The following is a 23,961-nucleotide window of genomic DNA, read 5'->3' as shown; positions in this document are numbered from 1 at the left end:
AGTTTAATGTCCCACGATTATGCTGTTAGGCTAAGGGAGTCGGTGATTAAAGCAAGTTAATGATTATGGAATATTTGGTGAAATGAGAAAGTGGGAGGAAACCAAGTCCCCGAGAACACCTACGAGCACGTATATGAAAATGAAGTAAAACATACACTGGCCTATGCTTTCTTTGTCTAGCAGAGTCATAGTTTGGAATCGAAAATGTGTTTTGAATCCTTGTATTTAGAGATTGAGAATGTAAGTAACGAAATCACTTAACACATCCATTAAGATTTCGGAAAGCGAAATCTAAATTTAGGTAAGCTAACTCCATGTATTAACTGCTTGCATCCGCTTCGTACATTGCTCGAAGGGTCACGAAGCAAATCACCTCATTTAGTCTACACATACCTAGTACTAGCGTTAATTACCTGCTTCGTTGGGTGAAAATAAGAAAATCAGTAATATGTTACGTTAGTCAGTCACTTTTTTTACTATTACGAAACGCTCTCTCATATCGGTTATTTTCGATCATTTGTAAGATCCGTCTCCCCTCTTTCCCTCCCCAAGTTGCTTGGCTGAATTTTGATTTAAATAGTATCGGAAGTGTCACTGTCCATTTCTGCGCCCCCGAAAACAATGGATTTAGATTAGGATTAGTTCACTTAACTTAGTAAGCCTACACAGCTTTGGCGCGGCTCGACTTGTTGGAAAGCAATCCAAAATATAAACAAATATATCGATGTCACTGGGGTTTAGTAAAGTGTGTTGTAAGTCAAGAAGATTGAGAATCACTGCCTCGATTATTCACTTCAATTAATCATCAAACTCCTTTAACCTGAAGTACATAATCGTGGAATGTTTAATTAAAATTATAATTTTATGGCATCTAGAAAATGCACATATCGCACATTACGTTACATTACCATTCAATCGCAATAGGTTATTACAGACATGTGATTGGCTTGAAGCTTAGCGTCCTATTCAGCGCCAAGACTGTGTACTACCTACACCTACAGCATAATATGGAATCCTACTCGCATGATCTTCAATCAAGATTTGAATCAACGGGAGGATGAAGATTTTCCCTCTCGTCAAGTAATTTCCCCAACTCGCCAAAGAATTTCTCCCTTGCCGGGAAAATATTTTCCCTCATTTCATATTTTACATATTATATACTATATATTATATCTTGCATCACTGATAAATAAAATGCTTGGATTGTATATCTGAAAAGTCGCCCCCTCCCTGCAGGCACGTAGCCACGATTTCGCAATACGGGAGGTCCGTGACGAAATACTGTGGTTATCACACGAGGGGTTCGATCAATCTAAACTATTTTACTGACAACATATCCATATTGATTTGTTAGGACAATAAAATGAGGATATGTTAGTAAGTATTTTAATTAAAGAATTATGAAGAAATCTTGCGTAAAAGAATAGAAAAAAGTATTGACAAAGACATAGTCTTCCGAGGTCATTCGAACTCGGTTCTTCTCGTCTTCTTTCTATTTCTCTTATCTTAGTTCAATGCCGTCAAGGATAGCAACGAGATCTCTTTCGGGAGTAAAGACATCCTATAAAATGGATTAGTGTTGCCGCGAAATTCAAAATGGTTCATATTATTGGTAATTCTGGGCATTGCTTAAGTTCTGACAGGCTATCTGAAAGAACCGGTTTATCGATCGTCATTTGTAGTCCATAGGGTTACTGGCGCAAATCCCGGGGGGATGAGGACATGTCCCCTCCAATCTTAGAACTGGGGGGACTTTCCCCTCAATAATCCGATTTGAAATGCGTTTTTTGGAGAGAAATGTGATGATTTGTGTCCGATTGCCACAAAGGAAAGTAAGATGAAATTGATGTCCCCACCCCAGAATAAGCCTTAAATCTGCCCGCCTCACAGTTTTGAAGACAACTCTGCTCCCCTGATCCTCCGCAGCATTGTTTTTCAACTTCATAAATATTTTGAACATCCTTAAAAAAATTATGAGAACTGTCTTACCCGTCCCTCCCAATGTTGAAGACAGATTTGCGCCGCTGCATACGGTTAACATGGAGCTAGATGGAATGAAATGAAATCTCTGAGTTTTACGTCCCACGGTTATGCCGGTTAGGCTAAAGGAGACGGTGATAATGAGAGATGAGTGAAATGGTGGAATGAAGAAAGTGGGAGGAAACGGGAGTACCCCGAGAAAACCCACGAGCACGGTGTTTGTCCACCACAAAGTTCACTTGGCGGGGGCTGGGATCGAACCCGGGACCCCAAGCACCAGAGGTGAACGCTCTACCACTGAGCCACCGCGCCCCCCTGGAGCTAGATGGAATTCGGAATGTTCCGTTACAATAATATCCAATTTCAACTTGATCCGCTCCCGTTTCCTCCACACAAAGCTCCTCGTAAGAAAGAGTAACCAAAACGCTTATTGTAGCTTTATATTTTTGAGGCTGATTCATCTGTTTCTTTCTGTTTCATCTTTCCTTAATATTTTTCATTTCTGGTTCCGAAGGGGGGGTCTGGACCCACCCCTTGGCTGCGTGCCTGCTTCCCGTAAAAAGCTTCATTCGAACCCTGAATCAAACAACTCCATCTGTAAAGCAGTGCTGAGTTGATTTTAATATCCTTTTCTGCAACGAGGCTGTATGAGACGGGGACTTACTGATTAACATGGACTCCGAACCACTCCCGCCGGGAATCGAACGCGGGTCTCCCACACCAAAGGGGCGTACGCTAACCGCTTAGCGGTGAAGGAGCTCATATCTAAAGCAGTGTAAGCAACAACAACAAAAAGAAACACACACACATACTAGAAGTTTCCGCAATTGGGGATCAAAACATTCTCAATGAAGTATGAGAAATAGTAAACGTCAATCAAAGTGGGCTTCTGCTTATTCTTTACTTCGTTAATACTTAATTCCTTCTAGAAATAGTGAAACAATACTATGAAGACACAGTACTTAAACATAATCGAAAGAATAAGACAAGGAAACAGAGTAATTTCCGACTAATTAAACTAGTCATATATACTATACCTAACTGTTACATTGTATTTCTTACCATATTACGAAAGCGATATAACTTCTTTACCAGCCATAGAAGCTGGACGCAATCCAATACTGCAATTTAGACGCTGTAACGAAAGCTGCAAGTCAAACGCCTGACACTCCTAACTCTTCAAACTGTGTAATAGCTGTTTCAAGCGGCCTACAACTTATGACCTTGAAACTATGTGCTAGTAACCAAATTAATGCCAAGGTACGATACAAACACCCCAACTTGCCACAATGACGTCAACACAAGGAAAAAAAGAAAAACATCTAATTTTTGGTTCGAAAATTATGAAACAATAATAATAATAATGTAATTCTCAGAAACTCAAACATTAGTTAACTAGAGAACATAACAAGCAAAACAAAACAAAACAAAACAAAACAAAACAAAACAAAACAAAAAGAACCTTAAACGTGAGCTCTCCCTGACTGCTGTTTTTAAATTTCAGTGAGGCTGTAAAATATGTTTTGTTTTATTGTTAAAAAACAAAAAGAAAAATAAAGAAAGAAAGGAAATAAATTTTGTTGCAAATATCCTAGTAAAAATAGGTTTCCTAGACACAAGTGGCTCCGCGTAGCGTAGTTGCTAACGCTCTCGCCTTCGGTACGAGCGGACCCAGGTTCGATTCCGGTAGGGGCACTCGGTCGAAAAAGTATCAAAAGCTTTTAAGTCCAGACATCCTGAATGAGGCTTTCTTGGGTTTTCCTCATTTCACACCAGGCAAATGCCGGGTGGTACCCAACATATAGGTCCCAGGCCGTTTGCTTCCTTCCCTTTCCCCGGATAGTGTGCTCACCGAGGGACGTCATAACTCACATGTGACGGGCTAACAAGGTCATTGATGCCGAAAGCCCAGAAATCTAAATCCTAAATCTTCACTACACAAGAAAATGTTCGCGCTGAAAACGGTTTCTTAGCAATTATGTTAAGCAGTCCTGTAGTAAATCTCCATCAAGTAATAAACCGTCACATATAAAAAGGAAAGAATAAACACATAACATTCATTTTGCGTACCTTGAAATGTAAAAAGTTACAAAACATTAATATTCAAAGATTTCTCAAAATTCAGATTAACCCATTTCTTTCTCCTCAACCATTAACGAGTTACAATAGTAAGAATTGTAGTCATAAATCACATTACTTGTTTAGTACTATATTAAAGCAAGTTATACTAAAGGAATATATAATTAATGGAATATTTAACTAAAGTGATAATTTACTATTGCACTTACCCAGGCTTTTGTTTCCTTCCGCTCTTCTTTTCCGTTTGTAAACAACCTCGTTTATAAACCAGCTCGCAAGCATACGACAGTTGTTTCATGACGTCATCTATGGTGCAAGAAAGAGGTGTCTATAGGCGGTCAGGACCTCACACACAGATGGACGTATATAACATATAGCTGAAGTATTTAACATACGTATACGTATATAAAATACGGAAGATTGTTAGATGTCAGACATCCTGCAGCGACATGATATAACATCCAAGCGCGTTAAAGGCAGTAGCTGTGTAGCATATGGATAAAGTACGCTCCGTACAGATTTCCTTAGTAAACATAACGAATCCTTGTATTTGTACAATATACCGCTGTCCGGATAATGGATTTTTCTCAGTGCATCATCTTGAAACAGGTCTCGTATTGAGGATTAGTGACTTAATATTCAATCACTGAATAACAGCTTTGCCACAAAATATTAGAGTTTATCAAGTCTAATGTTATGTGAAGTTGACGCCTAATCTTTCATGCAGTCACACTTGCAAAGATCTGTTCATCTCCAATTGGATTTTTGCAAGAACATATTTCAGCATAGCCAGCAGCAGATCTGCAGTTACACTTCGCAACCTCACCATGTATTTCTAAAGCAATTGAAAAAGTGTCCACAAAACACTGAGAAAAAAATGTAGGTGGTGTACTTAGAAAAGTAGGTTACATGCGTAATTCCTGTAGTTTTTGGACTTGACGTACAGCAGACGTATAACTGGAAACGCATGTTTTATAATAATTTTCGTATAAGTATTTCATCTATACGTACTTTTCGTATGAAACAGTATAGGTGGTCAGGATCACACATACAAATGAACGTATATAACATATAGCTGAGGAATGTTACATAAATGTATGCGTGTGATATACGGAAAACTTTTAGATGTCAGACATCCTGCAACGGCATGATGTAACATCTAAGGACATTGCATATATAGCATATGGATAACGTATGATCCATACTGATTTCTGTAGTAAACAAGAGGATTTCGTATATTTGTACAGTATACCGCTGTCTGGAGAACGGATTTTTCTCAGTGTAGAATCGAACAAGTGCTGGCGTCCATTTTCCAGCCGCATCTTTCTCTAGTTGATATATATTGCTTAGATTGATAGCCTATTGTCCAGATTCCAGATACCGAAGGCACACGCGCGCTGACAACCTGACCTGCGGCAAGGACTTTAATTTTTTTTTGGATCGTGTGCATTTAAATAACTGAATTATTTTAATACATTTATTAAAAATTAATTCCATATCTCCTATGATACTATAACTGTTACTGATAATAATGTTTTTAAAAAACCTGCAATCATCATGCAGTTGCCGTGATGATATCTCAAATTTATTAAAAGCAAATTGACGTCACTCCCTGAATTATACTTTGATCTCGATCAACTTCTGCGGCATCTTCTTTTGATAAACAACGCAGTATTTAATGCTTGTATAAATATATTCAGAGAGGTTCTGCTTTTTTTTTTTTTTTTTCGTTTCCATGTGAAAGTGTCAGAAAGTAAGATGAATGATATGTCATCTGTATTTTTCTAAGACAATGGTATATACATTATATTTATTCTATTATATAATTATAACTGAAATCGAGGACTCTCTTGTCTCTATTAACGAGGAAGTAGGAAAATCTATCAATTTAATACGGATCAAGCTTTGTCTAATCTCTTTTTACTAATTTCGGCCTACTCTGTTCAAATATGAAAGTTTCGTCTGCGGTATCAATGCTGTATGTCAAGTACTTGTAGTACGAAATTCGAAAAATAAAAACACTGCTGAACTCTGGCGTCTCTGTCATGTAAAATTTGGGGGGGGGGGACATAAAAGAAAGTTATTTACATGGTACTACCTAGCCCAACCCGTTTATTCATTTCGATTCTATTTGTTATCTCTCTGGTTACCTTCACGGACCCCCTGAGGTATTCAAGAACTGTTATAATCGTTTAACAGCCTGAATATTATATTCCAAATAAATATAATAATTATTGTTTATTTGTTATTCTGTCGTTAGTAAATAAATTAAAATAATATGTTGAATATTTTGTACTTCAAAATATTGGGGGTACGCGTCCCCCTCGCCCCCCCCCCCCCGCCAGAGACGCCCATGTTGCTGAACAAGACTGCACTTATTTAATAAAAACACATTTACACGTGACGTTTCGATCTTCTAGCCAAGATCCTCATCAGACGTACCAAAATAAGTGCAGTCTTGTTCAGCAGTGTTTTTATTTTTCTGATTTTATTTGCAAGACGTATGACTGATTATGTGTGAGTATGAAATTCGAATGAATGCGAAACATCAGACTATCCATCTTCAAGTTTTTCAAATCTAGATAAAGAAGTAAAAACTAGATTTGAATGTAGCTAATGAAGTAAAACTAAATTTATATAACGTGCAGAAACTGTAGTAGGGAAACTATATATGTGACCTACTCAATATAATGTCAAAATGTTGGTTCTGCCATATTGTGGCTTGAGTTGCTTTATTGTGATTTACAGTAGTCCCTTAACGCTACAGATCCAAGTGTACTGGTGCTTGAATATAGACCTGAGACTATTAATTGTTTGAGGTAGGAAGGTAAACAGTAGCAGAGGCTTCGTTTATACCATATTACATGACATTCTGTATACGAGCAAAGTGGCGGCAAAGTGGGTTTCACGAGTGTTGACTCCTTTTCAAAAATAGATACGGCATTTTGGACTAATACCACAAGGATGAAGAGGATGAGTGCTGGGTGCATCTATTTGAACCTAAACCCAAAGAATCACTAAAACATAAGAAAGATATCTACCCCTAAAATAGGGGCATCTTTTCAGACTTCGCTTGAGGGGGGCAAGAGCACCACCAACATAAGACTTACGTTTTGTACTAGTATATTAGTAGACAATCAATTAAAGTATATGTATTCCTCAAACTCTTGGGGAGCGGCAATTGCCCCCTTCTGCCCCCTAAATGATGTCCCTGCCCTAAAGGGCTTATTATAGCATTCATTCAGGAATGTCATGTCATTCGTGTTTTGGGACCATAAAGATGTAATAGTGACTGACGATTTACAGAAAAAAAGGGGCTACAATCATAGGAAGATATTACAGGAAGTTGTGGCAAAAATTTAAGTTTTTGTTTAACTATAACATCATCCAATGATGAAACAGACATAAATTGACGATGACATCGAGTTGGACAAACTGACATGCTTGAAGGTAAATTCTGATGCGTACTTTCCGAGAAAATAGAAAAAACAAATTTTTATGAGAATAAAAAGTGTATCGTTTGTGTAACAGATAGTTTTTTATCCATTATTATTTGTCTTCCTCTAACATGGGCATGTAGTTCTAAAAGTGATTCTAACAGTGACGAATACATGATTTGTAGTGAGAGTTTTACATTTCAATTTGGCTGTGATAACTTTCATTTCAGCCCGTGACACAAGTCGTGTGTGATGGTTCCGGAAGGGCAACTGGAGTTGTGACGAAGGACGGAGATGAATTCACTGGGAAGGCTATTCTTTCAAACGCTACTGCAAAGGTAACATATCTGGACTTAGTTCCTTCAGGGAGTTTGCCTTCGGACTTTGAAACAGCTGTCAGAAATATTGACTACTCTTCACCGGTAACAAAAATAAATGGTGAGTAGATCCACTTCTTATAATTATCAGCTTACAGGATTTTATATTTATTCATGATATGCAAAATGACAGTGGTTCTCAACCTTTTCGAACCTATTCGAAGCAGTGTTGAATTCGGACTCTCACCTGGCTGAAGATGGTTCTTGCGATATTTCTTTCAGGCATACTTGCGGGAGTCTAAGCCCTGTCGGAGTTGGTCAACCGCCCCTCTCCCCGAAGCAAAGATAAATTAATCTGGGATTACATATCATTTTTGTACAGGACATGTTATTGACCTAACAGTGTCTTTTTGCAGAACGCTTCGCATTTTGATTATGCCCTATCAGACAAAATTTTTCGAAAGAAAGCCTGGATTTATGGTTGTTGGAATGGGGGAGGGACTATCTTGAAGAAAAGTAATCTTTTTATTTTCTACAACTTTACTCCTCCGAACCTGCAGTACAATTATCAATTATGAATATTGTGTTTTGTATCTGTGCTAATAAATAAAGTGAACTACAAAACTACGGAAGTGTTATTCGAAACTATCAGTGGATACATTTCTGATACATATAGAAACAATAGAAAATTGTAATATTCATGTGTGTGCATTAAAGAATATCAGGATTTTTAAATCTGTATAATCTCTCTTAACATTGTCTTATAGTGAAAGTGTAATATTTCCAACTTTCCATTCAAATGTTCCATATGAGTACCTTTTGTGTTGCGGTTCACTTCCAACTGACAAGTCAGATCTTTCTATGCATTGATCAGCATGGAAGAACTAATGAAAGTGACAGCTGATTCATTTCTGCGCCGCAAATCAGGTAATCGGTAGGTGGTGGAGGCACATACACAAAGATCCTTTATAAAATTCCAAACAAAAGAAAATCACATGTGTTAGATCGAGTGACCTTGGAGGCCAAACAAGTCCTGTCGACCGGTCCGTGGCAACCAAACCCGTTTTTGGAGACTACATTATTCAAATACTTCCTTACAGAGTTATGCCAGTGACGGAACGCGCCATCTTATTGCCAAATAAAGATCTCTCGGGCTCATCTTGCAGGTGATGAAAGAGTCATACTTGGTACGTATGTAGATAAACAATTACTATTACGCTTGGTTTAGTTAAAAAAAAAAAAAAAACGGCCCGTAATGTTACTGCACAGAAAACATTCAGTTTACGGGAATCTTGTTCGTATTGTGAGAACTCATGGATTTTCTGACCTCCATTTACAGACATTATGTGTGGTAACCTGTCTATAGGATGAAATGTTGATTCATGACCGAACACAATTCGAACTTAGAAGGTCGTCATCTACAACATATTGACTGCGAAGTTAGTACTCTTAGCACATTCAGTAGGCTTCTTCCAGATCTATAATTGCTATAAACTTTATGGACGTATATGTGAGTGAGTTCTTAAAACTTCCACATTGGAATTGCTAGTTCGTGGCTGGTCTTCTAACAGATTTTATTTAGGACAATACACAAAAGACTCCCTGGCCGTCTCATACTCTTTCCCTTACAAAGACATCCGGTGGCTTCTAATTGATTATACTATCGACGAATGTTATTGTCGTTTGGGAGATCACAATTTAACTTTCTACGGACCACGTTGAACTGTTACTCTCAATATAAATGCAAAGAACAGAAGGCTTTCTGTTCGGGCATCAAAGCATTATCTTCTTTGCTACTGGCACTGTCGAAAGTGGAAAGAGAGGGAAACAATCTACGCACATGCACATAATTAATGTTGTCGAGTGGAAAGAAAGGGAATCAATCTACGCAAATGCACACAATTAACGCTGTCGAGTGGGAAAAAAGGGAAACAATCTACGCACATGTACACAATTATTGCTGTAGAATGGAAAGAAAGGAAATCAATCTACGCAGATGCACACAATTAACGCTATCGGGTGGAAAGATAGGGAATCAATCTACGCATATGCCGCAATTAACACTGTCGAGTGGAAAGAAAGGGTAACAATCTATGGGCATGCACATAATTAAAGTTCTCACCTTTGCTCTTTGAATAACTGTGAATGGACACAGTACACTTAGTGTAAGGGACATAAATTCTAAAAAAACAAATTCTAAAATCTAACAAACTGAAGCCCGGATATTCTTTTAAGTACGTGCGATATTATACAGTACTGTAAACTCTCAACTATCCGCTTTTTTTTTTTTTTTTTTTGTAACTTGCATGGTCCTCCTTTCGTTTTCTTATTTCTTGTTAAAATGTTGTTAAAAATACACTTCAATCACAAATAAAAGAAGAAGCCGTTTTAACACGAAAAAAAAAGTGGATCGATTTTTTCGGTGAAAAAGTAAACTAGAAATATTGTAAGTACAGAAACCTACTATTAAGTCTTAATTATGTGTTTAGGCCCTCTATTGTAAATAAAAATTGTTCAAAAAATATTTTCGTGCTATGTTGTGTTCGCTTAGGCCATTTTGCGGATTATCCATGAAGCATATCCACGGTTTCCGCGCCACCCAGTTCTGCAGATAAGCAAGAGTTTACTGTATTTTGCTATACTATGAACGGGTAAATCAAGATCTTTTAAAGAGAGGGGATAATAAGCATATTGTATCACAATATCTACGGATTGGTTGTCCATGAGCTGGGATTATTGCAGTGTTTCTTTCAGAAAAAAACTTTCCGAGGTACACACTTAGATAGTATTCGGAAGGGCACATTATTTTCGCACGGTTTTGGTATGATTTATTAATATATTATAGACGTATTAGTTTGGTCTCCTGCGGGAAGGCACTCTCAGAGTTTCAGGGGGCAAGGCCCCCCCAAAGAAAAACTTGGATTATAGTACTCTGTAATGGAAGACATGGATTATAGTACTCTGTAATCCTTGACAAACAGATGTTTTATTTCGTTGATACAGACACGTTACATTGAAAATGAAAATATACCGTAATCTTCCGGTATAGATGAGACAATTTTAAATATTTTATATCTATGGGGGGGGGAGACTTTCTCTCCCGTTCTATCACTCGGTTTGAAGATACGGAAAATAACAATGCCAGTGATTTCTTGCTATTTGGAAAAGTTCCGTGAATAAAACGGTTGTCTTTGTGTACTCAGAAACTGTTTACATGTTTTTGATGTTGTAACACTTGAGCTTATCAGAGAGAGAACCAGACTTATCGAGACAGATAGTAGTAGTACCTAGTAAGATAATGATAAGCAGAACACGAGGAAATCGTCTCCCCTCCTTTTAGTTATCTGTTGACAAGTCTCAGTAGCTTTTTTTTTTTTTTTTTTTTTTAATTCCGATAACCAATGAACATTAAATGATGCAACGACAAATAAGAATACCGGTATTTGTTGAAAATAAAGGCTTTTTTTTTCTAGTAAAACTTCAAATATACACATCTAAAGCATTTAAAAGAAAGTATTACTCAAGGATGTTATAAATATAGGATCTGCCCATATGTATCTTCATCCTATTAAATCGATGAAGCCAAAGAACTACCCAGCATCGGCACGTCTGATTGGTTACTCTCGTTTCTGCCATCGTCTGATTGGCTACTTTCGTTACCGCCATGGTTGTTGGCTCAAAACATTGCGGTCCTATTGGGCGGAGTGGGCAGAATACGGGTGGCGAAATTGTGACGTATGGCTTCAAGATTTTGTTGTAAGGGCAGATTCTTTATTTTATAAGATCCATGGTATTACTTTTGAATTTATCCAACATTAGGATGTAATATTGCTTGCATGAAGTAATTTGTGTATTGAAAGTGATGGAAGACTTTGAACACTTGACGTAGGCAACCTAACCTAATATTATGATACAATTTATAGCTTCTATCTATCTATCTAAATAGGCCTATATGTACCGTGTCATGCGAAAACGAACTAAGCGCCACTTTCCTACTTTTGAGAAAATTACGTATAAAGGTTGATGTCCAGCATTAATGTAGCCGTAATCAAAAGTGAAATTATGTTTCTTTTTTTGGAAATTTGTTGGTTTTCCTCTCTTTTCGATTGTGCAAAACGTTCTAATGCTTATCAGGAACCAATCGTCGCATTTACGCGAATTTTCAAAGTTTGGCGCTTAGTTCACTTTTGCATAACACGGTACATATATAAATAAAAGTGCTATTTTTGTTACTTCATAACTCTTGAACCACCCGACCGACCTCCATCAAATTTTCAACATAGATGAAGTTTGGACCTGGGATGAATTTTATTATATTTCACTTTGACGGTGCAACTTAGGCGAGGGGGAGGAAAGATATATAAAAATGATCGAAAATGATCGATATTAATGTCGAATCCATAGTTTTCGTGGTCTCTGAGGTGAAAAGTGGCACTTTCCATGAAGTTTAAATCGAAATTCAGCCCCCATCAGTACTCCTAAGTAGGGATGGGCACGAGCGAGTTTTCATTGAAACTCGACTCGTCTCGAAACAGACGTCTTTGAGCTCGACTCGAGAACTCGGCTCGAAAAATTTCCTCCAACTTCCTCCTAGAAGGCAAGGACATCGTTCATGAGGTTCTGCGTTTGAGTTCCGGAGGATCAAGTATCCGGGCTCGAACCAAAAATCGTTAAAAGTTACAGTGCGCCGGGCAAACATGCTCAAACCTGGGCGGCTCGGGTTTAGGGTTCTCAACGGCTCTAGCGGCTCGGCTCCCAGCTCATTCACTATCGAGCCGAGCCAACAGCTCACCCAACCGAACTGAGCCAAGTCGGAGCCTCATCTGAACTGAGCAGGCTCGATCTGCTTGCTCGGATGAACCGAAGTGAGCCAGTTAACATCACTACCCGGGTTGGGCTTCTGCTTCGGCTCAAAAGTTCGACCATGCAGTCTCAGCCTTGGTGGTAAGAACTACAGTATATACCGGTATTTACATTGGTGCTCACGACATTTGAGGGTGTCTCGTTATAAAAATCCATTGTCGTCTTGTTAATCGAGACGAAACGAGATGCGAGCAGTGTTCCATTTCATGAGCAACACTAAAAATATTCCACACTACTGTTCACATTTTTCATAGATTTCGCTTTCCTGTCTAGTCAGGCCATGATTTCAAAACGAGTTAAAACGAGCTGAACGAGCAAGCCGTTTATCAAACTCAACTCGACTCGAAACTTGACCTCAAACCAGTGACTCGGCTCGGAACTCGATTCGAGAAAATTACCTTTGACTCGACTCGAACTTGCTTCGAGTTTCGAGTCGAGTCGAGTTTTAGCTCGACCCGTCCCCGTCCCTACCCCTAAGTGGGTATGATGAGGTAAAAATAATTGAAAATGACCGATATTAGTGTCGAATTCATAGTTTTAGGGGTCCCTAAGTTGATTGATGATAGTTTTGGTGTCCTTTATGTCCAACATGAAATGTATTCTCCCTGTGCGAAAAACGGGCATTCTGCTAGTTTGTAATAATTTTGTAATTTCGTGTTTAATAAATAATTAGTTTCAAATGTACTTTTGTTAAGTGAATTATCACTCACCTTGTATATTGTAACTTTATATCTTTTTCCCTTCCCGCAGTTGCTGTATCGAGGATACCTGATTTTGTGGCAGACCCATGTGTCGAGAAAGGCAAACCAATGCCCCATCATCAGTGCACAATCCATCTCAACTGTGAGCACATGGGATTGCTAGAAGACGCGTATCAGGATGGAAAAGCGGGTGCTGTATCCAAGAGGTAGATTAATGTTAATATATTGCATTGTAAGGAATTCAATTATGTAATTTTATCTTTTCTTCTTTCCTGTAGTATTATATCAAAAATTTTATTGAATGTAGATGCCCTTTAGGCTAAGGGAGACGGATGAATAAAGGAAGTGAATGATGGAAAAATCGGTGGAATGGGTATGTGGAAGGAAAGGGGAGTACCTCGAGAAAACTCATGGTCACGATGCTATCTCAAACTGTTTGGCCGGGGATCGAATCAGAGACCTCACACACCAAAGACTAAGCCATTGTGCTTCCCGTAAGATCTACAGAGAAGCTTTGAACAATAAAATTAAAATTAAAAATTAAAGGCCTTATGCAGAGTCGTTTTGACGTATGATTAGCGTCATACTAAAGGCCTGACTACTTCAGGAAACATATGTTAGTCGAACTCTTTAGTATCGCACTAATCACGCATCAGAACGACTCTGCATAAGGCCTTAAGTGTTTATGGTAATACGCATAAAAATAAAAATTATTACATTACATCATCATTATTGAAACAAAAGAAGGTACGTAATATCTAACCTTTAGAAATGTTGAAAATGTCCGCCTTTGTCCTGTAGATAAAGTTGATGGCTGTCAAACATAATTCTTCCTGGCTAATATTTGCAATTTAAATTCTGATGTTTCTCTTCAACATTTTCCAGAGTTGTTCAAATGTTTCCGTACACGCTTCCCTTCAGGTAACACCATAGAAAGAAGCCAGGTGTAATCAAGTCTAAAGATCTCGAAGGCCTCAATCCTTTTGCAATAACCGTATTAATGTGCCTTCTTTTGCTTCATTAATGATAATGTAATTTTCATGTTTATGCATGTTACCATGAACACTTAGGCTGCCTTCACACTAGGATCTTGTGAGCCGCTCATGTGAATCTGTAGAGTGAAGATATTGAATACTTCTGAGCCACTCAAAAGATCGTGATAAAATGGCAGCCATGCTAGAGCCAAAAGAAGCTGCAGCTTTAATCTTGGCGATAAATTGCAAGAATATAAGGAAAGGAAGATAATAGAACAATGTAGATTCACCCTATAAATCGATCAAGACTTGAAGAATGTTCATTTTCCAGTCTGTTTCGTAAACTGAGAGAAGATGAAATTTTTTTTTTTCAGTTCCTTTAGGATGTCTATATCTTTGTGACGAATTGTATAATAGTATAAAGTGTTCATTTCATCAGAGTAACACTAAAATGAGGAAATTTTCAACATCAAATAGGGCTATATCTACATTTTCTATATTCCAACTGAGTTCAGCTTACATGTGAAGGGCTCTCATAAGACTGCGTGTTATTTTCTTCCCCGCCAGCAGCCCGCTCGAGCCAGCTACTGGCAGGGTGATCTTCAATAGCAGCCCAGAGCCGCGGCTCACTTGCACCGAAGCGCATGTGTGAAGGCTTACATTTAAGACAACGTAAAGCTAGCAGCTGCAGCTCACGCGAGCGGCTCACAGGATCCTAATGTGAAGGCTACCTTAATTTTAAATTTCAATTTTATTCCTCATCTCTCCACAAGTCCAATTGTAAAGTACATTGTTGGATATCTAGTGTTTTTATATTACCCGCAATTAATTTAAACCAATAAACATATTTCCATAAATCTCCAATTCTTTCTTGATAATTTACCACAAACCGCACGGAAATTGGGCTTCAGTTAAAAATTCCATAAACAATTGACATTCATTAGTGTAAAAAAGAATATCCTGTACAATAATGAACTCGGACTGTGTGCATCCAGTTAGGCAAACTAAAGTATTATTTTTAATATTATTTTTAATTATTTTGATTATTTTATCGTGTTTACATGGTTTAGTTTCTATTATAAGAATTTTTCATTTGCTGTTAGTCTTAAACAAGTTTAATAACATGCAGCAGACGATAGAGCTGGACTGGATAGACGATCGTTTGATAGAACTGGACATCCATTTGCTCCCTCGTGAAGTCAACATGTATTATGTAAAAGTGTAGGTGCAAATAGTGTGTGTAAATGTATGTGTATATAAAATAAATATAAAGTACCCTAAAGCCCCGATTATTCCCGAGAGGATGATCTGCGGTGCATATTATCCGCGAAAAAACAATTCACCCTGCTGCAGTCGCGCTTAATTATTTTGCATAAGTAGTCGGTGCGGACTGACACTTCGCGTGCAAATAGGTACTGTATGTTCTTAAACATAAAAATAAATTGCATTTTGAAAATCAATGTTTCCAACAATAGTGCAACGTTTCGAAGTGCAACTCTACCCTGATAAGCAAAAGCTGATTGTTGTAAGGTATGAAAAATGGGAATTGGAATTGCGTGGTAGTAAATTACATTTATTGTTTGCTGCAGAGTGAGCGTCCGTGGGCAACCACTAAAGGGCTAATTACGAACGTAATAGTAATAATTAGGGACCGGATTTTAAGGTGCAAAAAGGATAAAGGGAATAAAAGGTGCTGAAAAATCATTCAAAAATTGCAAAAAAAAGGTGCTAATAGGATATCTTTATTAACTGCTATAGTATACAGTTACGTAAACATTCTTTATTCATTTCAGCAAAAATATTGTTGAAAACTTGGCTTTAAACATTTGACATACTAAATTGCAAAATTGTTTTATTTATTCTCATAAACTTGTACAACATTCAACATTCTTGCAATAAAATTGTGGTTAACATCAACTCGATATCAAAAAAAGAAAAGACACTAATTTAGCAATATTGTGGCTGTAGAAACCGTTACTTACTACTGGGTTTTCAGAAACTATTCATAGTTAATTATGCACAACATTTCTATGGTTTCGAATGTTAATTTCTGTCGCTTGGAGTTCAGATGATCCTTAAACATTGCTCGAAATCAATGGAAACCAGTGGTGCATATCTTGTAAGCACATGGACAGGAAGTATAGTTGACGTTGCAAAGGTTTCTACGTGCGGATTGTTTCGCAAATTCAGTTCAAATTTGTCCCTAACAAATTCGTCAAGATCGTATCTAAATTTATGGAATATTATGTGCAAACCAGATTGAAAATAAAACATATTGTTCTGTTCAAATTTTAAAAAAATAGAAAAAGGGACAATAAAGGTGCTGAAGGATAAAAGAAGTTGAAAAAAAGGAAATTTTATTATTTTAGCAAAAAAAGGTGCAACATTCATGAAAAAGGTGCAACAAAGTGCCTTCATTTCAGTTCGTTTTATGTCTGAAAATACATATTTTGAACTTTGGTTGTTTAACAACTACATTTTTAGAAAAGGTGCTGTACCTTAAAATCCACTCTCTAGTAATAATAGTAATAATCAGGATAACACAATAGGACTTACAGTGCGAAAGTCGAAAATTACTGACAGGTTTCTTGTGCATCGTAATCTCCTAGGCCTTCTCGGGATTTGTGAATGAGTCGCAGGCTCTTGCTCTTTTGTTTCGGTCATGGATTTTACATTCTTTTACTCACATTCACGACCCGACCAATACAAATAACAAACGTAGATTTATGCTGATTTTTTTTTTCGTGTTTGCATCTCATTTTTTAGTAACTTTTCGGGTTATCCGCGATTTTCGCTCTCCGCGGTGCCCTTGACACCCCGAATTCCGCGGATAATCGGGGCTTTATTGTATGTATGTGTATGAAGTGCATGATGACCTTCACAATCCTCTCAGAAATGCTCACAGAAATGCTCAGAAATCGTATCACTAAACATCTGATACCTAAAAAGACAAATTCTGACCAAAGTATATATTAACTAATAAATAATAGCGTTAGTTAATGCAGTATATTAGTTATTATATGTTTCGGTCAGAATTTGTCTTTTATTGTATACAAGAAGTTCCAGAGCTAAAATGAGTGGCAATCTGATGTCTATATAATGCTGCCTATACGGGAGACATAACTTTCTATAGCCCGCTCCATTTTAAGGGGAAATTAAAGCCGTTTGAGGAAGACAACAAAAGCCTTTGTATTAACGCAATGACTACAATAGTTACCTTTTGTTGTTATCTTCTTAATGCATAAAATTTGTGGTCATGTAATTGTAAATTATAGCACTAAATATATTCGTAGGCCTTTCATGGATATGGTTATTCCGAGCACTGTTGACCCCACCATTGCACCTAAAGGGTGTCATGTATGTTTGATCGCAACTCAGTACACGCCATTCACTCTTACAGATGGAACAGTATGGGATGCAGGGGCTAAAGAAAAATTTGCTCGAAAGGTAATTGTGTGATTTTTGAAGACTTTTCGTGGCATTAGCTTGGTAAGGTCATAGCGTCATATTCCAATTGCTGCTTTTGCTGTTGCAAAGCTTCCATCTCAAATATGGATGTTTTATGTTTGTTGATTTCTAAATAACAAAAGATATTTATTCCATTCGTAGACAATCATCCACGAAAATAACAGTTCCGACTGCTCGACGATTTGACGATGAACTGAGCCCCTTAACCTGCCAAATCGTTAAAGAAAGGTTATTGCTACTAATGATCTATTCCCGCTTTTCCCACGTAGCCTTATTTCATGTAATAGTTTTCCTCTTTGAAAGACAAAAATCCAACCGGTCTTTTTTCTTTCTTCCAGGGTACCTGGTTAAAAAACCTAATTACCTGTCTGTAATTGTGTCATTTGGAATGAAAATAAAATTTATTCAACAGTTACACTTAATCAAGGGTGTTCACAGGCAGATTTTAGGATTCAGGTTGTGCTCATCAACTGATTTGGGAGGGTTACAATTTTTCATTAAAAATGGTACAATCAAACTGGAGAATGGTAAATTTAGGAAGTGAAAGGTATACTTGGGGACATAATGGCAAATTTGGAGAAAGAACGGTAAATTTGGGGGCAAAAATTTAAAATTTGAGGGGAAGAATGATAAATTTGGAGGGAAGAATAAAAAATCTGAGGGGAAGAATGATAAATTCGAGAAAAGAATTATAAATTTGAGGGAAGAATGATAGCTTTGGCGAAGAATGTAAAATTTGAGGGGAAGAATGGCAAATTTGGGGGAAAATGTTAGAGGGGGAGAATGATAAATTTGAGGGGGAAATGATAAATTTTGGGAAGAATGTCAAATTTGAGAGGAAGAATTATAAATTTGGGGGTTGTACACAAGCCCTTGGGTTAGATGGTCACCCCTGCATTTAACCCATCATGTATTAACTTTTGACTCATTCATGTTCTTGCAATATAGAGCAATAACTTTTCTAAAATATTGTAAATAGCATTATTGCTATTTGATGAAACTGTATTTTACTTTTCAACTCAAAATAATTGCAATAATCCTCACCTATTACCTTTGGAATTTTTGAGTGAATTACAAATTTCAGCAATCAATTGTTTCTATAATAGCAGACTGGAAATGACGTATGACTTTATTGATCTACGGTACTAAAAATTATAGGTATATTAAACTTTTCTCCTCATAGGTATCAACTGAGATGGTCCTTTTAGACAACTTTATAAGCGTCTTTGTTAATAGCACTATAGGTTAAGTTATATTTATTGTTGAAGAGAATTATTTGAATATATATCTTGTAGGCCTCTGCTTGAAATGGTTATCCCAAGCACTGTTGATCCAACAATAGCTCCTAAGGGTTGCCATGTTTGTCTCTTGTTTACTCAATACACTCCGTTCCACTTGGCTCATGGAAGAGAATGGGATGACGCTATGAAGGAACAGTATGCACAGAAGGTATTATTATTAATAATGTATTTATTTACTTACGCATATGAGAGCCTTCTGGACATTATTGCCTCACTTTATGTGAAAACTGTTGAAGCTATCGTTAGGCCTATATAAATGCAAACGCATGCTCATTATTAGAACTTCAATCGGTAAAGGTTCAACTCTTGGGTCTAGACTAGAAGGAGTTGAGTGATTCGAACGAAATTTACAGGATCCATAGTTCTTCGGCCTACGATTAAAACGCTTTACACTTACAAGGGGACAGGGGCATACCCCTTAAAATTTGACTAAATAGGATAAAACTTTCAAAATTTAATCTCCCTAATGCTCTAAGAACGAAAATAGTTTTTTAAAATTTCTTTGTATTGCTATTTGGCGGTAGCAGATGGGGATATTCCCCCATAAGATCCTAAAGAGATTACATTTTTAGTTTTATTCTATTTGGACAAATTTTGAGGGATATGCCCTTCGCTTCCCATTGTAGTGTAAATAGAACATTTTTTTTCGCTTTTTAATTGTAGGTCGAAGAACTATAAATCATGCTAAGTTTCGTTCCAATCGCCCAACTCCTTCTAGCCTCGATTCAAGAGCCGAACTATTACTCTTTAATCTACACATACATTTCTGTCAATATGTGACGAATTTCATAGTTCCATCATTGTAAATTTTTTCGTCTGGACGACGGAACCTTAGCCTGGCATCCTGCTGCACTGAAGCGTCAGAATCAAAATGAAGTCTCTCAAGTGTTCCTTAAGTTTAGGAAAAATAAATAAATCTAATGGAACTGTATGCAGGACGGGGTATGACAGTGATACAAAGGCGCTGAATCTTCGCAGTTATCATTGCGCTGGTGTGAGGGCAGGTGTTATTGTGTTAAATAAGAGGTTCCACCTGTGGACGAATTCGCCGATTAAGTGCTTTCAATTTTGTGAAAATGTTACAGTGCTGATAAGAATTAATGATAGTGGCCTTAGGTAGGGATTCTATATCCATTATATCATAAACATCCCAGAAGACTGCTAGCATGAGTTTGCCTGCCGACGACACAGTCTTGAACTTTTTTTTTTTTTTTTTTTTTGTGCAGGTGATACTCCAGGATGTGCTTTTTTTGTTGTTGGGGATCGAAATGGTGTACCCAAGTTTCATTGACTGTGACAATATTGTCGTAGAGCTCATCACTGTCACGTTTATGACACTGAAAGAACTGTTTGAAGGTGTCCATTGTGTTCTATGTCCGGAGTCAGCTTTCGCGGCACCCACTTTGCACAAACTTTCGGCCATGTAAGATTTGCGATTTATCGCCTGTACTCGCTCCCGTGCAGGGCCGGATTAAGGAGGGGGCTTAGGGAGGCTATAGCCCCGGGCCTCCAGATGGACAGGGGCCTTCATCTGATCAAAATCTCAATTAATTATCTTTAAAAAATCAAAGAGATACAATCATCATTATAAAATAAAATATGACCAAAAATATGAAACATATTCCCTTAACTTTACTACCGTACTTTCACAGAAATGTATTAGGTGAAATCAACACGGCCACATTTTTTTCTAGCTCCTGGCTTCCAGATGGGTTAATCCAGTCCTGCTCCCATGTTACACAACACTTCAGCGCAAGCTCTGTGCGCTGCGCCGATTCTCTCGAATCAGTTCATCAAGACGCTTGGAATGTGGTAACAGTATGTGGCTTTCCACTTCGTTGTTTGTCAAGCAATGCAAGGTTCACTCCCGTGAGATTTTCTATACGTGCATCATCAACCGAAGTTTACCGTACTGATGTATATACAGTCCTTCCTGAAAACGGCTGTCATTCTCCGTTCATAACACGCCTTCTGCTGTGAGGAATAAGATCACTGCACACTGCTTTGTCCATACCTACGTAGTGTTGTGACATGCTGTATTTCTTGTATTTCTTGAGCATGATCAATATGAAATATGCAGCACATCAAGAGAAAACTGTCATTTATGCAACTCAAATGGTATTTACAACGGAATATTTGTTTACATCCAGGAAACAAATCGAAGGCAATAGAAGGCATTACTTTTCAGTGTGGCGTCTCATAAAGATTATAAGTACCATAAGAAATTTGATCATTTTCCAGGGAAAGTGCGACTTTAACGTTGTGGTGACAAATCACACAGCCGACATATTCTAACATGCGCTCGGCTGGTCGTCGCAACACAGTTGACGTTGCTTTCATGGAGTAGCAGTGAAAAAACAGTACGTAACGTTGTACTCTCGGCGCAAAATGAGGAGCAGAACTCTGAAATAACAGACAATCTAATCTCGAGTGAAAACTGAGAAAATTGAGAGCGAGGCATTAGTGCCGTTTCTACAAGCTTCCGTCGATAACGCCATGAAGAAATCAGTGACGAAGTATGAACTCTATAAGCTCAGATTGAAAATTGGGCGTTCAACTAACGGCAGAAGAACTTGACGTGGACAGGAAACCACGGACTTGGAAATTAGAAAGATTTCTTCGAAGACGGTATCTCGAAACCCTTAGAATGTGAATTAAATAGGTGTACAAACTGCGTATGATGATTAAATGTTCGTACATTCTTTGCTCTAGGAATCTATTTCAAAACTTGGCCTATTACTTCCTCCTTCTGTCTTAGCTTCATGCGACTTTTGGCTATTTCCAAAACGAAGATAGATACTGAGTGTTTTTCGAACATCAAGTGGGCCAGGAAAGTATTCTTGAGAACTAATTCCAGGAATGCTTTCGTCAGTAGCCCAGTCCTCTAGCAAAGTGCGACGCTTTAGAGGGGGAATACTTATGAAGTACAGGAAACAGTGTACAGAGAAGCAAACATTTTCTTTTACAGCTGATAGGATGTCGAATCTCAAAATCTGATTAAATTTATCATTAAGATCTGAGTTGAAGGAACGAAAGGTCTAACTTAATCATTAATATTACCTCAGTAATGCTTACTATTGGTAGATAGAAATTGCTGACAATTATATTTTCCAACATTTTCTTCCCTTGCTGCAATATCATAAATTTAAATAAGGGGGCCATGTTATAAGCTATATGAAAAAGAAACTTTAAAATAGTAATTATACGAATAATTAAATAATGAAATTTTCATATTTTGGCATGTTAAGAGGAAACATTTCTTCCTATATTTGTGAGAGTTTTTAACATGTGTCTGAATGTCGTATGTCAGTCGGTTTTTTATCTCAAATACGGCCACCTAAGCAGATTATCCTTGTCTACTATTCCTGCCAATCAGTGTTCGAAGTGGAAAAACACAGAGGCGGTATGTTTTATTACGATTTTAACTTGATATACCGGCTATCTAAATGTTAAAATACAGTGAGGGTATGTTGCCTAAAAGATTAAATTTTTATTTATATATAACTGAAGACCATTGGAGAGCTTTTCTGTACTTACCGGGGAGGCATGGGGAGACTTTCATTTATCACCCATAACTTTCTGAAAAAATCCCTTTATGTTGTATTATAGAGAATTATACACGAAAATGCTCAAAAACCTAGTTTTTATATTAACAACTTCCTTCGGAAAAACTCAGCGAATGCTACGTGCAACATTTCGTATGTCTCTGTAGGTATTTATTCAAATTTAAAACAACATTCAAAAAAATATTCCTTTCGATCACCTATTCCACAATCCGACGCGGATCACACGACGTATCGCACGCAATCGCGTCTCACTCAATTATACCTGAGCTCACGTGACCGATAATACTGTAGTGTCATCATGAGCTGTTGCCATATGTACCTGGGGTGAGGATTCCGAGATACTATTAATAATTTTTGAGAAAAAGTACCTGAGAATTAAATCAGCAGCTCTTGTATAAATAAAAATAATAATCAAAATACAGTATTGAAAAATGTTTTTCCATAACAATAGTACATTCCATATATGCAAAAAGATTGTATTATCGAAAGAAAAATTGTATTGCAGGTTTTTGATAACATCGAAGAATACGCTCCTGGGTTCAAGGATAGCATTGTGGGAAAAGAAGTCTTGAGTCCTCCTGATTTAGAAAATATATTTGGACTGACTGGTGGGGTAAGTAATATCTTGTGTATTCTTTTGTAATATCTTGTATTGTTGATTTGAACTCTGCAGTCTTTTTGAATGTTGAACCTATGTCTTACCGGAAGTGGCATAATTGATTTGGATCCCACTTTAAATTCTAGATCCAGCCACCTATTTCACTAGCGGTAGTTAAGTAAATATTTCAAGCCTCGTTCGTCTAATATAGGATGACCAGAGTTTGGTAATGAAAATACGGGACACTCGGCAAATTTGCATAATTTGTATAGTCCACCTGTATATACTGATACAGAGTCCACCTCTGCATAGTGATACACCTTTGTATAGTGATACGGAGTCCACCTTTGTATAGTGATACACCTTTTTATAGTGATACAGAGTCCACCTTTGTATAGTGATACAGAGTCCATCTTTGTATAATGATACAGTGTCCACCTTTGTATAGCGGTACATCTTTGTATAGTGATACAGAGGCCATCTTTGTATAGCGGTACATCTTTGTATAGTGATACAAAGTCCACCTTTGTGTGATAATACACCTTTGCATAGTTATACAAAGTCCATCTTTGTATAGTGATACACCTTTGCATAATGATAGAGTCCCCCCTTTGTATAGTGATACAGAGTCCACCTTTGTATAGTGATAGTTATGTTGTTACTCATGCCAGTGAAGA

At 37.4% G+C, this 23,961-nt stretch overlaps 1 protein-coding gene across 3 annotated transcripts in view; it reads left to right on the top strand.

Annotated features, from left to right (window-relative positions):
* Positions 1-23,961, top strand: part of LOC145666980 (pyridine nucleotide-disulfide oxidoreductase domain-containing protein 2-like) — a 109,154-nt gene that overhangs the window by 77,586 nt on the left and 7,607 nt on the right. The window contains exons 7-10 of one of the 3 annotated variants that reach the window (XM_081734642.1): positions 7,727-7,934; positions 13,427-13,583; positions 17,645-17,798; positions 23,192-23,299. In XM_081734642.1, the coding sequence (XP_081590768.1) occupies positions 7,727-7,934; positions 13,427-13,583; positions 17,645-17,798; positions 23,192-23,299 (627 nt within the window). Of the gene's footprint in view, positions 1-7,726; positions 7,935-13,426; positions 13,584-17,644; positions 17,799-19,114; positions 19,269-23,191; positions 23,300-23,961 lie in introns of all 3 variants that reach the window. The other 2 variants (XM_081734641.1, XM_081734643.1) reach the window with 2 other exon arrangements.

The sequence above is a fragment of the Thermobia domestica genome, chromosome 12 (assembly GCF_964235325.1).
Source record: "Thermobia domestica chromosome 12, izTheDome1.hap1.1, whole genome shotgun sequence".
Classification (NCBI taxonomy): domain Eukaryota; kingdom Metazoa; phylum Arthropoda; class Insecta; order Zygentoma; family Lepismatidae; genus Thermobia; species Thermobia domestica.
This window is presented reverse-complemented; position numbering and strand designations above follow the sequence as displayed.